This window comes from Poeciliopsis prolifica, unplaced genomic scaffold, assembly GCF_027474105.1.
Source record: "Poeciliopsis prolifica strain line A6 unplaced genomic scaffold, Auburn_PproV2 SCAFFOLD039, whole genome shotgun sequence".
Classification (NCBI taxonomy): domain Eukaryota; kingdom Metazoa; phylum Chordata; class Actinopteri; order Cyprinodontiformes; family Poeciliidae; genus Poeciliopsis; species Poeciliopsis prolifica.
In genome coordinates this window covers 2,397,559-2,418,626 of record NW_026562414.1, presented here as the reverse complement: position 1 = coordinate 2,418,626, position 21,068 = coordinate 2,397,559, and the positions used below count along the sequence as shown (strand labels likewise).

The 21,068-nt window shown below is 36.4% G+C and overlaps 1 protein-coding gene across 15 annotated transcripts in view; it reads left to right on the top strand.

Moving 5' to 3' along the window:
- The window catches only part of ptprk (protein tyrosine phosphatase receptor type K), a 99,388-nt gene that overhangs the window by 43,439 nt on the left and 34,881 nt on the right, over nucleotides 1–21,068 (top strand). For all 15 annotated transcript variants that reach the window (XM_055054193.1, XM_055054205.1, XM_055054204.1 and 12 more), the window contains 8 exons: nucleotides 3,406–3,566; nucleotides 4,520–4,571; nucleotides 4,649–4,707; nucleotides 9,507–9,588; nucleotides 10,959–11,074; nucleotides 13,310–13,484; nucleotides 19,633–19,745; nucleotides 19,928–20,108. In XM_055054193.1, the coding sequence (XP_054910168.1) occupies nucleotides 3,406–3,566; nucleotides 4,520–4,571; nucleotides 4,649–4,707; nucleotides 9,507–9,588; nucleotides 10,959–11,074; nucleotides 13,310–13,484; nucleotides 19,633–19,745; nucleotides 19,928–20,108 (939 nt within the window). The remainder of the gene's footprint in view (nucleotides 1–3,405; nucleotides 3,567–4,519; nucleotides 4,572–4,648; nucleotides 4,708–9,506; nucleotides 9,589–10,958; nucleotides 11,075–13,309; nucleotides 13,485–19,632; nucleotides 19,746–19,927; nucleotides 20,109–21,068) is intronic.

Here is a 21,068-nt window from a genome sequence, read left to right as displayed (position 1 = left end):
AATAGCAATTTCTCAAACAAAGGAAGAAGAAAAAGAAAGACCGAGATGAAAACTGCAACTATGTCACTAGATGTTTTAATAATGAATCACGAGAAATGCATCAACACATCATTAAAAATAACTTTAAAGCCACTTTCTTTGACAGCCTCTCTGGTATACCTTGACTATAAACTTAATGGTGGTGGTGTCAGTTGAAGTGCAGTCAAAGTAAAGCTTGATTTGTGCAGCACTGAGACTGCTAAGTCCAATTAGCCTTTGTTCAACTTCCTAAGAGCGTTGTCGGTTGGTCAGATCAGCAAGGCTATGGCCTAATTGTTTGGACAGAGCTTGTTGAAATGTTTCCTTCTTTGCTTATTTAATTATTTACTGTATCATTGTATTCTTTGTTTGAATTTGGATGTGTATACTGTAGTTAGAAAAAAAGCCCTCATTTATGTATGACACAGCTGGAACAAGGAGCAAGATTAGAGTTACTTAGGCCACAAAGTTTGGATAAATGTAGAAAAGTTGCTACATGTTTGTGATATTTTTGATACAGAAGAAGGAAATAAGAGGCAGGGGTGGAAGAAGTGGAGTTGATGGAGGTTGCTGCCAAAAATGTGTTTCTGTACCAGTTTAATCTCTTCTGGACTTGATGTGTTTGTGACTGAAGAGAGAACGACGACTTTAGTCTCTTAATTTTAAAATGTGAGCAAATTCCTCCCTTCTGCTGAACTTGAGATGCATGTTTTCAATTTCATACATTTGGCCCATAAAAGCAAATAACCCATGCAACACAGTTAGAAGAAAACTGAAGAGCTTTATGTGGATGTATTCCAGTGGTCACCATTGCTATAAAAAGCACAACATTTGGTATGGCTTGGTTTTAATCATAAACATTGATCATGTTTTGCCTTTGAACTTGTGAAATTCATATGTATATGCATACATATCATTAGGTAGCTAATGTTCATTAAGAACAATTGGCAGGTTGAGAAACAAATGAAAAGCCTCTCCGGTATACTAAATCAAATTAATGTAAATATAGCTAAGCTAAACAAATAATTGTATTGTTGCTCTATATCACTGCCTCACACCTGTTATTTTTTGTGACACATTTAGGTCTAAAGCATTTTTCGTAGCATTTTTTTCAGGCTCATGGTTATGTCATCATTCTATTAGGAGCCATTTTCGACTGGCATTTCAAAGACATCAGCCATTTTAGAAACTGGCAGACTTAAGGTGTCAGATGTTCTTGGCATCATGAAGTTGGCTTGGATGCCACAGATCGTGTTTGAATGCATCTAGTTTCATGAACTGTCTCTTACCCACATTTTCCCATTCTATTTTTGTCTCAGGTTAGTTGTCCTAACCTGAGACAATGATTAGTATGATCCTCTAGGTCATTGGTAGGATTTTTACTGGAAGTCAATTTAATGTTAACATCTCTCAACAGTTTTAACACACTGTTTGTCTATTTTTTTAAGGCAGTGTAATGACTTGGTAAGGCGCCAAAGGTTATATTTTGCAGTGTTTCGTGAGCTCTGACATATCTGGGTCTCTGACTGATAGAAGTATTTTTAGCTGGAAGCTATCTTAATGGCACTTTTCTCATGTAACCATTTTAGAATCAGTGCCAAAAAGTATGAAATAGGAAAGATGTTTATCAGTTAGTTCCTGGTTGGTTTTGTTTTTGGGACCTTTGGTGACAGTTACAACCAGCAAGTAACCTTATTGTAATAAATACAGAAAGAAACATCTTTCAGCTGCTTTTGTGCAAAAGTAGGCATGTAAGTCAGTACTAACAATAACAGAAGAGGAAAAATAAAGCAGAAGGAGCTTCCTAAATAACTACAGTGGTAAAAAATGTGTCCGTAGCTAGATGCTCGTGTTCTTTTGTTTAAAGCCCACAATGTTCCACTTTGTTCTGGAGGGAGTGTTTTATCACAGTAGATTAGCTAAACAATAATTCATAATCACAATTGTTTTGAGGACTACTGTATAATGTATATTGAGCATAGAACAATATGCAATTATACTAGAACAACTTTTGTCATTGTCAAGGCTTATTTTACGGCATTTTATCTTTTTTGTGTTTACATATTTTAATGGTAATTGTTAATTATGTCCTATTATATGGTGATTTCATCTGCCTCGCTCTACTGCTAATCTTTTCAATTCTTCTTTTTAATACAATGTATTTTATTCCTTAAAGTCAAAGATTAGTCCAATGGCTCAACTCCATAAATTGAAAGTGCTGTTACAAACTGGTCTTAGTGTTATCTTGTGTATTTCATGTTGCTTCTGCTGAACAAATACAACCTTTAATAAAAATAATTTGTTTGGCTAATGTCTCATTTATAACCAGCTAATGTTAGAGTATCAAATTAATACAAAGGAGGGAACTATTGCATTACATCATTTTTCATAGCAGCAACATCTGGTGAAAGTCTTAGCTGATTAGTAGAACATCTGGATGGGCTGGCTCTTTGTACACCCAGATTAAGTTTTCTTTTTTTTTTCCATTGGGATCCATTGGGAATATAAAGTATTAAAGTGCTTAGTAGTGTACCAAAGTGCTTAGTAGTGTACCAATGTCTAAAATACATTCACAAATTTTCTCATCCAAAGAAACTGACTGACTCCTTTATGGATGAAATTCAAGACTTTTCAGACTAAAACAGCATCCCTCTCACCGACTTGTTGTAGCAAGCTTTTTTCTGCTTAGGAGAATTTTGGCAACAGATTATTTTTAATAAGAACAGTATATTTATACTGTTTTTTAAAAAATGCCTTTAAATATTTTTTTTAAATTGAGTATCTTTATCGATCGATGAGGTTCCTATAAGATGCTTCTCTAACACAACAAACTCAGTCAGATTTGTTTAAACCTAATCAAACTTTTGTCTCAGCAGCACAAATCCAGCATTCAATAAAAAGTCCAAAAATGTTTAGGTTGTGGAGGCAATGACTCATGCGTATCTGTATCAGAAAATGAACCAGGAAGCAGATAGAAAACACAACGATAAGCTGACTTTGACTTAAATCCTGTTTGTCCCAAATGAAAGACGTTTGTTAGTCATGGGTTAAATTTACTGCTGTTTTTTTTTCTGAGAAATGCTTTCTGGGTAATTCTTATGCTTAATGCTGAAAAGAACCTACACAGAGCAGTGGGTTTATTCATGTAGGTACATGCAAGACAAGCTGTGGGCATACAGCCCACTCTTGGCAAGGACACACATACTACTGACTGACTTCACACAAACTGCCTTCTCATAGGGCATCATTAAGCAGTCTCTCTGGGCACTGGATTTGAATAAGTATTATGTGCACAAACAGAAACAGCTGTCACAGAAAGCATTCACAAGTTTCTTACTTTTTCTGATTATTTGAGATGTTGATCTTACTCTACTTTTGCTTTCTCAGGTTCCTACATGTTTGTGGATGTTTCCCAGCATGATGTTGGGGAGAAGGCCAGATTTCAGCTGCCAGTTATGAAAGAGAATGACACTCACTGTATCGACTTCAACTATCTCCTGACAAGCCCTGATGGCTCCAGCCCAGGAACCCTTAACATCCTGGTGAAGGTACTGAGTACTAATCCAGAGAAAGTGGTCTGGGTTTTTCCCACCTTTGTGAAGGAGCCTCTGGTCGTAGCGGCTTAATGGTCTGAGAATGATTGCTTTACTTTATTTAGTTTTTGTCTATCCCTTGGAGAAAAAAAGTATAAATTAAGTCCAAATGTAAACCTTAACCACCATCTGTGAAGAATTTTTTTTCTTCCCTTAGGTTATACTTGATGAGCTGGAATGCATTAATTTAAGGAAATGAAAGCTTTTGTTTGTCACAATTGTAGATGGAAACCAGAGTCCCCCCAGTTACAACAACAACGAAAACTTAATGTCATCTGTTCTTTTGTGAAACATTTCCACATTTTGTGCATCTAACTTATGTTTGCTAACTTGGAAAAAGAGTTTTGAACTTGCATTTTTCATGTTTACATAATATTTATGGTGCAGATGGACAGAGTCTATCTGCAGCAGATGCGCACACTGGACATGAATGACATTAACCAAAATGTAGAAGGTCAGCAGCTGATGGAGGCATATATGCAAAAGACTGTAAAGGAGATAATACATATACCACAACTGCTATCAGAACTACAGTACTTATATTTAATTACTGCAATTTAAAAATATATATAAATTATGATTCAGCCTTATGTTATGATACAAACTGGACCTGGTCCATTGGGAGCTTTTCACAGTATGATGACCATGAATAACAATACAATGGCTTCATGGTTCTAGAATATTTAAACAGTATTTTAAACTAAAATGCTTACTTTAAAGTGCTGCTTTAGTTTGTCCTTCATACTGGTACTGAGTGCTAATACTGGTAACCAGCCCTTACCTAAAACTAATCATAATAAGTTTGTCTGGTTTGTCACATGTTCTAGTCATTGAATTTGTAAATCTGCAAATCATGTGCTGTTTGGGTGACTCCTGTAAAACACTGTATTTTGTTTACCCATTTCTAGGTAAACAAAGGTCCTTTGGCAAACCCAATATGGAACGTGACATCCTACACTGGTAAAGTTACGCTTATTCTGTTGTTCTGCACTTTTGTTATTTCATTTTCTTACTTTGGCTCTAATTATGTTCTCCAGGTAAAGGCTGGCTGAAAGCTGAACTTGCCGTGTCCACCTTTTGGCCTAATGAATACCAGGTAAATTTGTGAGTTACAGCCATGGGCTATGTAAAATGATTCACATCCAGTCGCGTTAATGTGAAAACACACATCACACACAAATGCAGACACATACTCTTGCTGTGAGGCAGGCTGCTGATTTATTTGTGTTGACTGAGTCTCAGGAGGTGACGATTAGGCTAGGGTGTGTGTTTATGTGTACATGTGTTTGCAGGCTTGTGAGCATGTCGTCACATTTGCCTTTGACATAACCAACATTGTCTTTAATGTTTTTTTGTATGTATTATTTATGCATCTCTAATGAGCACCTGTCTGACCTGAAGTAAAATTAATGGGTTTCAAAAGAAGAGAGCATTGCAGGACCATTGCGTTAGGTTCCATTATACTGATTTTCTGTGCATGTGCGTGTGTGTTTTGTTTTATTCTTTCTTAAATTGTGTGTGTTTGGTGGCTTTTGTTGACACATGTGCTCATGTTTTCAGGGTATCCTGGTGCTGAATGTTCTTGTAGGCATAAATATAGATCAAGCCAACACACACAGCCTGGGGACAGTATACCACTACTATAAGGCAAAGTGCAAAGCATCCCCCAAATGGCCCATCTGGTGTCCTCATCTCTGACTGTGGCGGGAGCTCAAAGCTCGAAACCCGTGTGTCAACATGTTTTAATTGAACATAATCATCTTAATTTGCTGAGGCGCATGTAACATTTTCAGACTTTGAAGCAGGTTATTGGCTCTGAGGTTATGAAGCTATTTTGTCGTGTTTGAACACGCATCTATCTTAGTACTTTCGCTTGACTGATTTCTCCGGGGGAAATCTTTTCTCATGTAGACATACTGTACCCTCGGAGGCAGAAATAGATGAACACACAAACCACATACACCTACACATCGCTTTTACCTGGAGTGGTAATTATCAATGTGGCCATTATTTTATCTATTTCAGCCATGAAAACTTTTTCTCTCAAGATCATGAAACTATTTTAATTTCAGTACTTTGTGGTTTGGATTCAGTAATATAGTGAGTTTTTACATTAGTATGTTTCTATTTTTTAGGTAGAAATCTGACAACAGACATTTCTTTGAACCCCTTATTTTGTCCATTGAAGCACCATGATTGTGTTTTTCTTTTCTTTCTGAAAGCACAGCTACATCATCCTTTTACTTTATTTATATGCAAAACCGTGAGCTGCAGATGTGCTTGGAATTTCTTTTTGTTGCATCTTTGTCAGCATACTATGTCAACAAAGAACTGAGCCAGTATTAAATTTAGCAACATGCTGGCAACCTCTCTGAGAAAGGTTCCCAGAACACCAAAAACACATTACATTTTTCCCCCCTCACACCTTGTTGTACAGTTGCAGCTGGAACTCCGGTGAGCTGGATATTAATTGAATTTTTTTCAAAAATGTCTCAAGTTAACACAGTTGAGCTTATTAAATAACAGAAAAAAATCTGTCATCACATGAAGAAAGGAAATAAAACAATTCTAAGATCTGAGGGTAAATCTAAAATGCTTTAATTGTGATATTCAGTTTACTTTACTTTTACTCTACCAATGCACAGAAAATGCCAACTCAAGATACTTTTCAAAACAAGGAGGTACAATTTGGATCACATCATATAAAATCCATACAGTTCACTTTAAGACAAATTCTAATCTAATAAATTTCAGTCCATTAGTTTATGTCACCAGTTAAAAATTTGCTACCTGAAGAAGCCCAACTCATTGCATGGAATCAGTAAAAACACAGTTAAAATAAGCACTTAGTCTGTCCAGGAAGGAAACACAGCTAAACTCAGTCACATGGGCACTTTAGTAGAAAGGAAAAACAGAAAAGTGTGTTAATGGTAGAAGTGACTTAATAATACACCTTTAAGTCTAGATCTCTTTGTTCTTCAAACTTAGTTATATCTTCTCAAACTTTTTAATGCATCAGAGAAGACTAAAGTAAAGTAGGATATTAGGTTACAAACTTTGGACTGCCACTTGGATGATGATAGAATAGACATACAGTTGCATTCATTGAGTCTTTTAAATGTTTTGCTGAAAATTATTCAGGAAAATAAAATATTGTGGACTGACTAGGAGTCCACATAGCAATCATGTGACATCTGTAGCTCATTGCTTTTGTAAATGCCAATCATACCTCTGAAGTATTTTGTGTAAATTCATAATACATCAGAAATTCTTACAAAATGTGAAATATTTATCTTTTATACCTATTTTTTTGGGTATAAAAAATATTTGTGCAACGCATGAGGGGTTTATGTATGCTACTGTCGTATTTGCGAATGTCTTTGAAGGGGTTTCTATGGGTTTCTATTGTCAAGGAATGCTTTATTTTTAGGAATGTCAGTGTATACTTACCAGAGGAATGACTGGTTTCAGTTGCACCTCCATTTTGTTTTAAATAGTTTTTTGTAGCCATTATTGACTTGAGGCACTGGTAATATTTTCTTTTCTTTGCCTCGCCATTAGAAATATATCTCTTGTGTTTTTGTGCTAGAACATTTTGTTGTTGTTTAGCTTTGGTTAATATTAGCTTGTGTGTACAGGCAGCCTGTGCCTGGAACCAAATTTACATTTCTGAGAATTCAGACTATAAAATGTCATGAAAAATATCTCCTCCCTGCAGCTTTAAAACATTTTTGATTCAGTGCCTGTAGATGCATACATCAAAGTGATATATGCAACCGAATGATAAGAGGATGTATGCCTTCGCCAAGCTCTCCTCTGGAGTGATGATATGTCAGTCCTTTGCCTTCAGCATTTTAGAACAGCTTTGCCTGTGTGAGAACTTGTAAACATGTGCTATCAATAATCTTGTAGCACAATGATGAGATCAGCTTGTCCGCAAGTATTTGACACCTGGATGATCAGAAGTTGCTAGTGTCCAATCCATAACTTAAGGGATCTTGTGGCTGATGATGAAACGTATGATTATATCAAATGACGAGGTGAAATAACTTATTGCCAAAATGCAGTGACCTGCAGGCTTCATAAAACTTATTTCAGTTCCAAAAGCCATCATACAAGATATTATCAGAGACTAAAATAGATTGAGTTATGTGAAACATGATTTACTAAAGATTTTACTGCCAAAAGATGTGGTTTGATAATTAAAACTATCAAAGGTTCAGATCTCAAGTTGGAGCTATTTATGTCACCAAAGAAAATATGATCAGAGAAAGTAAAATAAATGCAGAAATAAAATAATATGTTTTATCAGTGAGACGGAGAGTGAGAATGTACTTTGCAACGTCTCCATGTGATAATAAACTCTTGTGGGACCTAAAGTGTTCCAGACTCTTACAACAATAAGTAGGTAATTTGGTTGAATAATAAATTTAACAAAGTTCTTAAAGTAACAGATCACAGCTCAAACATGTCTTTTAGATGACAAACTGTTTGTGAAAGTTCATCTGATTAGCTTTTTAATGACATTTACATTCAAAATGTCCTTGATCGGCTTTGGACACGTCTTTAGCCCAAAACAGTTATTCATGCTAAAGATAGCACCTGTCAGTAACATAAATATACATAGAAGTAAGAACTTTTCATGACGCCCTGTTAAAAAAAAAAAAAAAAAAAAAATATATATATATATATATATATATATATATAAAAGGAGAGCAATAAATAATCAGGAGAATCAAGGCGGAGAAGACATGTTAGCTGGTTGTCAAGCAGGTTGAGACGATGGTATTAAAAGTCCGCTGATGTCTCTCTGCTAGGCACTGCAGTGAGCTATGAGTGAAAGATGATAGGTGAGAGAGAAAAGATAGATTGGAAGGGGAGGGAGAGTGAAAGGGGGAGACTGTGACAAGCAGAGAAGATAAGCTATGGGTAAACAGTTCACGGCAGATTTCCCTTTAGAGGTGATGAATGACAACAACTGCTCACCCCTTTGCTCGCTTTCTCTCTCTGCAGCTCTTTTTGATGGCTGCCTCGTTTTCTTTCCCATTGCTTTTCTTCTCTGTTCATTACAGAACTCCACACTGAGCAAACAGTGTTGGAACACAGATGGCAAGCGAGACAAAGAAAAGAAAATCACAGTGAGGAAATAGAAATTGATGTTGATGAAACAATAAAGAATGTAGGGAGATGGACGTCCATTTAACAGTGAAGGAGGAATCTGGGAGAGTAATTGTAAGAATGATGAGGAGAATGAGCTTTTTAGATTGTCAGACAATAAACTGGCGGGGAATTCAAGCACTTGTTGCAGCTCTTGGCGTGAAGATTGCAAATGTGGAAACTGAGCTTTGGTTATTTTCTTTTATGTCAGACATTTCCTGACTGACATAGAATCTGAAAAAGTATGGAATTTAACTTCAGTATTTGACAGAGCTGGAAAAGTAAAGAGAAAATGTTTTATATTTATAGACTTTATAGACTGAAACAAACATTTCCTTGTTTGTTTCAGTGTCTAAAGGTCAAAGTTAAAGTCTTGCTTGTTTCAGTTTCCCTGCTTGAACCCATCTAATTTAAATGATTGAACATTTGCATGCTAAATTTTAATTCATTTTTGTGATTAAGATGTTTTGAAGCTGATAGACGTCTGAACTCATGCTATTGCAGCATTACATACTGAATAGTGATTTGAAAAATGCAACACAAATTCAACTAAAACAATTACAAAGAATCCCAGACTTGTGTTTGCAAGTTTTAACACTATGCTGTTGTAATTCCTGCTGTGGGGAATTACAACAAGCTAACAATTTCCTTTATGTGTCCTATACATATAGTTGATATAGAATCACAGTGACAGTTATGAAGATAATGAAAGCTAAATTTGACTCCTTCTTTCCTCAGGTTATTTTTGAAGCAGAGGTGTCGGACAGCAAAGCCGGCTTCATCGCCATAGATGACATTCAGGTGCTCAGCTATCCATGCGGTGAGTCATTATCATGCCAGCAATTAGTCCTAGTTCGCTGAATAGAAGCTGATAGCTTTGGCCACTAATTAGACTGTACCTAGGATGGTTTCTGTTGCAGCTGAACGGGTAGATAAGTAGGAAGGTGACACAGAAGAGGACGGATTCTGCAAAAGAGAAAGACAAGCAGCAGAGACATAAAAATGGAGAGAGGGGTTGTGAAAAAGGAAAACTGAAAGATAGAGGGAACAGGAGAGGGTGAAGCGGGAAATGAGACAGTATTACGGCAATCATGGAGAGAGAAGATTCTGACCACTCAGCATTTTCTCCCCCGTTTAACCCAGAAGCACACACGGTGCAAAGACACACACAGAGCAAACAGTCACTGTCTTGTCTCTGTGCTGACAGGAAAGAGATTGGAGCGACGATCCATTTTAAATTCTGGCTACGTCCTAGGTCCCCTTCTTTCCTCACTTGAGTGTTTCCTCACTGCTAGAGGCGAAAAAGAGTTGTGACGACAGTCTCACACTGTTAACATAGAGGTCTGCTAATCTAAGGCCACAGGCATGTTCCTTGAAAGTCCTCATGTTAGCAAGAAAGCCATTATAATGTAGTTTGCTCATCTGTTTGATTGGAGCAGAAATCTTTCAAGACAATTCCATGTCTTAATGCATTTCATTGATTAGAAGTCACAAAAATTAAGTATCTTGTGTATCTTTCCCTCTGGAGTTTATCCCTTAGGTCTCTCTCTCTTTGTTAGAGGTTGTTGTTATAAACACATTGGTAAAACCAGACAACGAACCCAAGAAATATAAAAAGAGGATCCTCAGACCCTTAAAGGCAGGAGGACTCCTAAGTGGAAGGAGCAAGTTTTCTAAAAGGAATTAGGACTTAGTCTCCACAGTAGAAGCATTCATTCTCACAGCTGCATTTCTGAACACAGGTTTGTGTGCATGTGTGTGTGTGTGTGCACATTTGCATGAACACGCGGGTGTGTGGGGGTTTTCAGTTACCGTAAGAGATACAATCTATGATTGCAATCACACCACCAGAAAAGAAACGTCATCACTGAAATACATTTTCTTGGTCTAAATAGCTTATTTTATTTCATAGGATTGTAGTTAAGAATTGGTTACTGCTGAAATTATATATACTGGATGTGATGTTTATTTTACCTCAGGGCAATTCAGTGCTTTGATTTTCTCCAATCCCAATAAAATCTAATTGCAAAAAAATAATGGAACATTATGTTTCAAAATGTATATGGGGTAATAACCTGGGGTGTTTGATATATCATTTACATTTTCAACAGTCAAATAGAATGAAACAAAAACAAACCAAAAAATACACACACGAATAAAAGATTAACTATTTCTTTGACCCAATTTCAGATAAGTCCCCTCATTTCCTGCGTCTTGGGGATGTGGAGGTGAATGCCGGGCAAAATGCCACATTTCAGTGCATCGCTACAGGAAGAGACACATCGAGCAATAAACTCTGGTTACAGGTAAGGTCAAATGCAGACACTAACATGGAAAAACATCAAGATGAACTTTATTGTTCCCACTGGTTATTTATTTTGCTGCCAGAAAAGAAAACTGCAAATATAATCAATAGATATGCAAAAATAACCACATACATCTAACCTAGAATAAAGATAGGCTTTTACACTCTGTTTTTGAGGTCAGTTTGTTATCAGTGCTGATAGTAACTTATTTTTTTAAATTGACAATGTTTTGGGAACATTTATTTGGTCCATGACACAGACTAGTGACATGTGCAGTGGATCAAAATAGTTTTTTTGTTTATTGTTTTTTTTATCTTACCTGGGTAGCTGGAAATGGTGTACTGAAAAGATTATATCACATATTTTCTTTTGTCCCCAGTTATTTTCTCATTTAAATGAGCAGTTGCAGAAAGCATTGATGTAAGACTAATCAAAAAGTACAGTACACACCAGACTTAATAGCACCTCATGTAAAAACTTACACATTTTCCTTTTGCATTTTATATTTAATTAATTCACATTGATGTATCTGGCATAACTTTACCAAATCTCCTAATAAGGTTGTTTCTCAGCGCTTCAAATTTTCCCGTAGTGTTCACCTAAAAATAAATTGTTTGCATTTCCAATAATAGTAAATTTATTGAAATACATTCCTAAATTTACCTTTTTAAGTTGAGGAATTTAAAATGTTAAGTCAATGATTGTAGTTTTTCTCAGTCACCCTTTAAAAAGCAAGGCAGTTGTGTGTTGATTTTCATGAAAAGAACTGTTACAACACGCTCCACTTTTCCTATTCAATACCTTCAGTACACATCTTTGGAGCAACAATCAAAATACTGTAGGTAGAAACAACTAAACCTGCCACAACAATGCTGGATGAGGATAATAAGCATAGGTTTATTTTACATCAGTGAAGGGAGATACACAAATTTCAAAGTTTACTATTGGACAGCTGTAGCAATTTTTTTCAGCATAAAATTATGGTACTTCATTAAAGGATGATTTTTTTTTTAGACTTACCCTCAAAGGTGCAAATAAAACATAATTTACTTACTTTCATCAGTGTGATATTGTGCATTTCTGTCTTTTTACCCCTTTAAAAATCTTTTTTTCTAAATTAATAGTTTATTTGTACAGATAAAGATATACTGATATGAAACACATTAAGCATTAAAACATAAAACTGACATTTTCCTTATTATGTGTGATTAAAGAGATTCTTTTTTGTCCCATTCGGTGGCTTGAAAGTTGAATTTGCCTTTAAGTCTTCAGTTTTAATTAAATTCAGTTTATTTATAAAGCAAATGCATCCAGTACAGTTGTCAGTTCACTCCAATTTTATATACATAATATAAATTTGACTGTATATGTTCTAAATTGGTTGCAGCTGTAAATTCAGTCAAGGACGGCTCATTATCCCAATTTGGAAAAAGTTTGCCCTAAAAAAAGCCCTTGCCGATTGCACCAAGTTTTTAGCATTTCTTCCATTCATTAACGAACATGTGGTGACAGTTGATTGCAGTGAGTTGTTAACTTTGCAGTCCCTCATACAGCAGCAGCATCTGGCAATAGTGGAAAGGAAAGACACTTTTAACGTAACTTCTACGGTTAGCAGAAACAGACTACATGCAGTTAATAGCTGCAATAAATGCTTCTAATGCATATTTGTACAGTAGGGAATAGATTGATGAATAAAGTGTCTCTCAGCAACCTATGATTATAGCTGCATAATACATAAATAGCTCAGGATAACCTACTACACTCATATAGAAGAAAGCCCTAAGCTTCTGATGGACAAAAATCTTCATTCAAGATCCATACACTTGTAATGAAATGAAAATTAGCCAGTCCCAACTAAAACCTTGACACCTGAAGATATAACAGATAAAATAATAAAAACATACTTCACAGTTTGCTCAGAGTGACATTCTGCAGATATTCGTCTATATATAAAGTGCTAAAGTAAGAATTGTGCTCTAAGACATTCACATACTCACTGCAACTGTAAGCCATACATCTAGCAGCTGACATGATTAAGAGTTTAACGACTGCTGATTTCATTATTGCTCCATTGTAGTCATGACCTTCAAACCTGCTTTCAGTGAGGCAGAAGGGTTTGAAAGTGTGTGTGCTGGTTTGTGCAGTCCAGTACTGACATGTGACCTTGATCAAGTCAGTTAAACTACCCGGCCTCTGCAGAATGTGATTTATCTGCTTGTTTTGTCTCTTCTCCAGAGAAGAAATGGAGAAGATATTCCTGTGGCTCAGACCAAAAACATCAACCACAGACGGTTTGCTGCCTCCTTCCACCTCAAAGAAGTCACTAATCAGGATCAGGATTTGTATCGCTGTGTCACCCAGTCAGATCGTGGCTCTGGAGTGTCTAACTTTGCCGGTCTTATTGTGAGAGGTGAGATATTCAGAAATGTTTTTGATACATTTAGCATTTCCTCATCTGTAAGGTTGCTTTTTGATCTCTACCTGATGAAGCACCGCTTAGGACAATTGTTTCTGCAACTAAAGACTTTCAAATCTTTGCTGCATGTTCACTAATGCTTTTTTTAGGGTGTGAAAGACTCCAGGCACACAGATTAATTAAAATTCAGAAGGCTCCAATTATTGACATGACATGTCCCCCATTAAGCCCAACCAAACCATCATACATGTACAACCATTTTCCAAGCTTTCAGTTCAAAAACAAGACTAGGATTGAACATAGACAAAAAATAAACTATATAAAAATAAAGAGTATGAGTCATTTCATTATCAAAATTACAAGAAATGAAATGGCTCACTTTTTAAAACAAGTGAAAATAGATTAGAACTTTTTCATGATATTCAAATTTTTTGAGATTGATGTGAATTCTGCTCATAATATCAGTAATATTAACGGTTACTGGCTGATTAAAACTTCTATTAGAAAGTTTTATTATTTGGGGGGAGGGGAAGTGGGCTCCCAATGAAGGACTAAACTAATCAGTAATTTGAACAGTGCACACAACAAATACAGCTTTAGGTATTTACTCTGCAAATTCGGCAACATAGTTTAATAAAGAGTGCTTCTAGTATCATCCTTGCTATGTTGTAGTATATACAGCACCTGGCATTTGTGAGATATATCATGGCTGCATTATGACTGGCAGCCCTTCAAAAGCCAATTTGCACCAATAGTCTGCTTTGGGGAAAGGTAACATAGTTTTTAATTCTACAGTTAGCTGTTAAATAGGCAGTAGCCTGACTAATTAAATAGCTAATAGCAGCTTTTTGGACTCCTGATAAAAGATAAACGGGAGAAAAACATTGAATATTTTACACAGTAAACATGACATCTTGGAAACTAATTGTAGATTTTTGCCTAACTAAATCAAATAACAACAAATAAATATATACATTATTTTAGCAGAAGAAGAAATATTTGTTTTATTTATATTTTTTGCTCTTTTTTGTCATTTTGTTTCTCAATCTGTTCTGCTACTGCGGTACTGTTTCACAGTGTTGCAGTTGGTATTTTTACCTAAGGTCATTATTCCATGAAATTCTCAGAACATCCCATGCCTACTCATTACAACATTACTGTTAGCCTGAAAACCAGTCATAAGCTATGCACAATGGCATCTTTTTCTTTACATTGTTACGAATAAGATGATCTTAATCATGTTCATTGCACAATGTATAATATAGACATACAGTGTTCAGCTTAACACCCGAATATCTTATAAATTGGTCTGTGAATTCCCTTTATCTTTTTTTCTTGATTAATTTATATTGTTTAAACCTTAAATAACATTTTTTTTTATAACTTCAAATGTCTAATTCCCTTACCAATCAAGTACAGCTCCTCTGAGTCTGACTGATTAAATGTCAGTCAATACCACAACGTTTGCTAATGAGCAGATCTCATGTGAGCTTATGTAGATCCATGTTTGCCAGTCTTGTGGCTGAATGTGTGTGTGCACACACTCCGTCATTGTGCGGGTTAACTCCATTGTTGTCTGCGTGTGCATGTGTGGGCCGTGGGCGGGTGTGTGTGGATAGGAAACTGTGTGTGGGCCCTAGCTGTCATGTGCTTCTGACATGTGGTTAATAAGGTGTCACCAATGTGTGTTTGAGATCGGATGCTTTATTCATTCATTTTCAATGGCTTACATATTCAATTCATCTCCCAGGGAGAGACGGAGGAGGAGGGTGGAGTGAGAGGGGGGTAAAGGAGAAGGAGATTTGGGGAGAATGATCTGGGAGTGACAGTTAAAGGGTGGGGGGTGACGGGAGGCTGGGGGAGTAAAGAGAAGTGTGAGGATGGTGGAAAAAGTTAAATGTAAATAGTCGGCTCATTATCCAAAGGATATCCACATCGGAATGAAGAACATGTCCGAATATGTAAACAGCACAGCAGAGTCATATTTATTATTCTGCATAAAGATGACAGAGGAGGAAGAAATAACAAATCAAAGCTGAGGCGAGCTTCGTGAATATGAATATTAAATAATCTACCTCTCATAATGGAGCGCTCACAATGTCCGGTGGCGAGGCCTCAGCTGTCTATGTCGCTTGACCCCATTTCTGCCGTAACTGTGGATTCCAATTCCCTCTGGAAATAAATCGATTTGTTCTTTTCTTTTGATCAACAAAATCTGTCAGGCTTGGCAACGCATTTGTGGATTTACTAAGAATAAATAAGTGGCTACTGTTTATTTATCTGGAACTTCATTTCTGAAAACAAGAAAAGGCGAAGATGAGAGGGGTGAGGAATCTGCACGGCAGGAGCTGTATGTCTAAACTGGAAAGAAGAAGCAGTCTACATACATCAATCGAGGTTCATTCAGGATAGCGCTGCTTTCTGCTACAGCCACCAAAGAGGATTTTACAGCTTTGAGGGTTATTGCTAATATTGTTGTTAGAAAGGCAAGACAGTGAAAGAATGGAAACTCTGAGTATGCATGTGAAAGCAGAGTAGTCTCATGTTTATTTATTAGAAATCAAAAATATCAGGCTAGGGATGAGATGGGGGATGAGAGCCAGATAGAAATCAAAGAAACAGGGAATATGTTTATTTTCTTAAAACACATGCATGTTGGAGATTTAAGGCTCCTGCAGGACGACCGCCATGAATATGGACATATTTGAGCTGAAATGGTAAAAAAAAATTTCTTTGAACATTTTACTCGTTAAAATGTATTTATTATGAAATTGAAGCCAGTGAGAGAGTGCTGCAAAGTGGGGTATTACGTGAAGAGTCATGTTCAAGATAAGAATATGAGGAAGAGGAAAATGGAGAATCAAAATCTTAGATATGTGCAAAAATTGTGTATGTATAAAAAATGTGTCATTAGAACTCTGAACCAGGTTTCAAGCCTGATAATTGTATTAAATTAGTTAATATCACACCTGTGACACAGAGATGATCCAGCACCTGCAAAATGTCTATGAAGAATGGCTAATTAAATATATATTAAACCAAAGATTCTCATGACAGCATTAATGTATGCAACAATATCACATTAGAAAACAACAGCCTGGATGCAATATTTGGTCGTCTACAATATTTGAGGTGTTAGCCTTGAATCCCACCTGGACTTATTCCCACATGTGAATTAGATCTTAGTGGCCAAGACACTTACATTCACAAGGTGGTGAACATATTGTAATAACAATAGTTTTTCTCAGAAGCATTGCAATTCCGAACGTCCTTAATTTTTACCATCTCCAATCAATGTAATAATATTTCATTAATCTTGCTTGGTATCCCACTATCCAGAATTTTGATATGAAGCAATACAAGATTACAAAATGGGTAAAATATCTTGAGGCAAGTTTTAAACTACAGTGACGCAGATATATTTCAGCATGAACAAAAACTGTACTGTTGTCCAGTAGCCCTAAGCCTACAGTTCCAACACAGATGGATGAATGATGGCAAGCCGCAGTCCTGCCATTCCAAGTTTTATTGCGGATAAACAACATGAAAAGTACAAGGGAGTCCGACTGTGTATTGTAGAGTGTGTATGTATATGTGTGTCACTTTAAGTTTGGTCAGACGGTAGGTCTAATAAAGCCGTGCCCTCTGGTTCCCACTGTGACAGAGTGCATCATCATGTTAGCTTGTAGTTTACCCACACACACGAACACACGCATACACACATCACCATGCCAGCTTGCATTACGCACAACTGATGGCCTAAAAATCTCTTGCAGTGTTACTGTCACACAAGTGAACGAGGATGAACACGTTTGCTATGTTGATTTCCATATAATGAACCTTGGCATATGATCACGAGCTAAGAATGAGTTAAGAATGTCCATTTCTTCCAAATCTCTAAATTATTTCTTCGAGAAGTCTTCTACTCAAATCATGCACACAGATGCACCAAAACCGTAGTTTCTTTCTTTCTTTTTCAAGAAGCAGTGACAGTTGGAGCTTCAGGCATTATAGAAAGCCTTCTAACACGGTTTGCTGTTGTTGCAACACTTACACAATCCTATGTTCACTTTTTCCCGGGTCAGATGTCCTGCAGCGGGTTTGCTGGTGATGTTAGCAGTGGTTTGGGAAAGTTAAACCTTATTGACAAGGTTGCTGATGATGGTCAACAAAGTACAATGTGCCTCATGAGTCTGAGTCTTACTTTATGTTTTTTGGTGTGTAATCATGTTTAATAACGCTTTATAAAGCACATAGTGCTGTATCCTCTTGCAAATTTGTACATATATAAGTGAATATATTGCTAAGTTTTCTGGAATAGGATGAAAGACATTAATCTTTCATCTTATAGGTCAGGATTGATAAACTCACTTGAGGTGATTTCCATGTTCATCAGTTTTGTCAGTATTATTTACATTCGACCCAAAAACTTGAAAAATGATAATACAGTTCACACATGTGATTAATAATATAAAACTTTGTCAACAAACCCACCATGAGATATTGCAAATTATGCTACTGATGATTTGTTAATTTTTTTAGGTCAACTGTACAAATGACAAGGGACTGAACGAAAAAAGAGAACATATTCATTTCTAACCAGCTTTTGTTTTTTCCCTCAAGAGTTACTTAATGACCCAGTTAGGTAACATTAGTTATTTATCATTTATATATTTAATAGACTTTAAAGTGGGACACTTTATAATGTTTGTGTATTTCGCTTAATATCCAAGCTAAAAACAAACAAGAACCCAGTTTCTTAAAAATATGCATCATTCAATATTCACTTCAATTCTTTATCTTATTCTCAATCATCTAGTTGTTTACTTTGTTTACTTGATAGTGTTGCTAGTTGACATATTGTTGACGTTGTTGGTTTTCTGAAGTCACTTTGACGTTCATTATCTGGATTCAGCTCAATCCGCCTGCGTGTGTATGTGTTTGTACACATTTGTGTGTCTGCCTGCACATGTGCATGTGCTGTCAGACTTCACTATTTTATCTGTTCTAAAAAAGCCTCTTCCCAGCATGAACTCTGCTGACAGTCACATTCAGCACACAAAAAATGCCAACACACACTCATACAAGAAAAAAAGAGGTGTCAACAATGCAAAATATGACTAATGTTGGAGCAAACACACATAGTAACACCAGGTGCTCATATTTAATTATGATAACTTTGATGTATCTGACATGGAATTAAAAAAAAATAGGACCTTTTTCTGTCCTCATATAGAAAGTAACGTTTCCTGCATGAGGATGTGTCTTAGAGATAAATCTCTGTGATTTACGGTTTGCTTAGCAGGTTGCGGTCCATGCACGGCTGGAGTGATTAATGCATGTATTGATGTATGTATAACTATGTGTCATGCAGATTAATCTGTCTGTCACACAAGTGTCACACTTTGCACTGATCAGATCATCACAGTCATTTTCATATAAAAATAAACAATTTATTAACTGGAATCAATGACGTACATGCACTGTGTGATCTATGCAATTAGTGAAAGGGAAGTCATTGCGATACTGATACTTCTCAAATTTTTGAGACATTCAATTTGTATAAATAATGAGATAAAGCTAAAGAGGAATAGCCCGCTTCAGAAATTTCTCCTCACAATCTGATTCCAATTTAACATTCCGGTTTCCTGCTTGAAGGCGTGCACATATCCCAACAACAATCTCACAAGTAAACATACATTATGGCCTCTAGGCTCTGACCTCCTCACTCCTGGCAGAATGCATTTGTGCAGAGAGATTGGGAAGTGAAGGGTAAATATCATTTTCATGAATCAGAGCCTGCAGGTAGATGCTGGTGTAGGGATAAGCAGGCATGTCAGGTTTGAATATCGCAAAGCTTCTTGATTCGAAATTTATCAGAGGATGTCCCAGAACAGAAATGACAAGTATCCATTGCTCTCTTGCAAGGTCAAGGTATTCCAACAATAGTGAGGTCTTGACACACAAGTTATTTCATTTGTAGTTTAATGACTGCAATTAGAAATAATAATAATCTGTTGAAGAAATGATTATTATTTTTGCTGTTGTTTCATATTATAAAATTGCAATATTGGTTTATAGTCTGTAATCCATTTTCGGAAGCACATTTAAACTTCCTGCTGTTCTTTTGTTTTCTCCTCAGAGCCCCCTCACCCTATTGCTCCACCCCAGCTGCTTGGTGTCGGCCCTACATACCTGCTGATTCAGCTCAATGCTAATTCCATATTTGGTGATGGACCCATTATACTTAAAGAGGTGTGTTTTCTTTATGTGAAAATCTATCATTTTAAAGCATTCACTTGTACCTATGTATATAAAGAAAGCTGTGTTAGCATTTAACAGAGGTGCGTGTAATACGTTTTGAAACACTAACATTTTCTTTGAGAAAGGAATAAAATGTTTTGAACTAATATTTTATGTTTGATTATTTTCTTCAGGTTGAATACCGGATGACATCAGGCACCTGGACTGAGACTCATGCTGTGAATTCTCCCAACTACAAGTTATGGCACCTGGACCCAGATACAGAGTATGAGATCAGAGTGTTACTAACGAGACCAGGAGAGGGAGGGACAGGAAAACCAGGACCACCTCTCATTACTCGCACCAAATGTGCAGGTAAGACAAAAAAAAAAAAAAACAGGATGGTAAACTAAAAGCTTTATGCATGAAAATTCTCAAAAAATGAGACTTTATCTTGGTTTTCTTATAAATATTAGTCCTAGTGTTTCTTATACCTAGGTTTTTTATTGACTCCATCAACTGTTGCCTTTTGTTTCAGAATCTGAATTTTTTGAGGGGAAGAGATATTTGAACAGAGAGTATGCATGCAGAGTATGGAGTGTGTAGTGAGAGGCTAAATTTAAGAGGAGAGGAGGACGGTAAAGTCAAACTTAGAATGAAAGATGAATTTTTTTCTTCTTTCACTCCTGGACTGTTTTTTTTTATGTTTTTACTTACTTTAGCAGCTCCTCCCTCTATATATCCCCCTTTCTTTCATAGTCATTGGCTTTCCACCCTTTCTCTGTGCCTCCCTCTCCTCATCTCCTTTGCTCTCTGTGGATCAATAGACGGAGGGCAGAAACACTGTCTGACATTTGTAGAAATAAACGACTGAAATATAAACACAGCTAGCCTGGGGGAGAGAGACAGCATGGCTAAAAAAAAGGTTGATATGAAAGAGAAAGAGACAGAAATAAAAGCAATGAGTCTGAATAAAAAACTGAAAAAGAGAGCAATGGAGATATGATGAAAAACAATAAGGCTGAGAAAGAAAGAGAAAAGAGAATCAGAGTGGGGCAAGAGAGCAGGAGGCGAGAGAATGATGAAACTGGGGAATGAAAATGAAAGAGATGAAAACTCATAACCACAGGGCCTGACTGATGTCTGCCAACCCCTCTGTGTGTGTGTGTATGTGTGAGTTGGTGAATGAATTTGAATGAGAGTGTGTGTGACTGTTCTTGTTTATTGACAAAGAGGAAGTCATAGACTTGTTCAGGCGACTCATCTATTGAGTAGTTTCCTGTTTAACAGGAAGAGGAAATTAATCTTCTTACTACTCTTCCAAGTGGAACATTT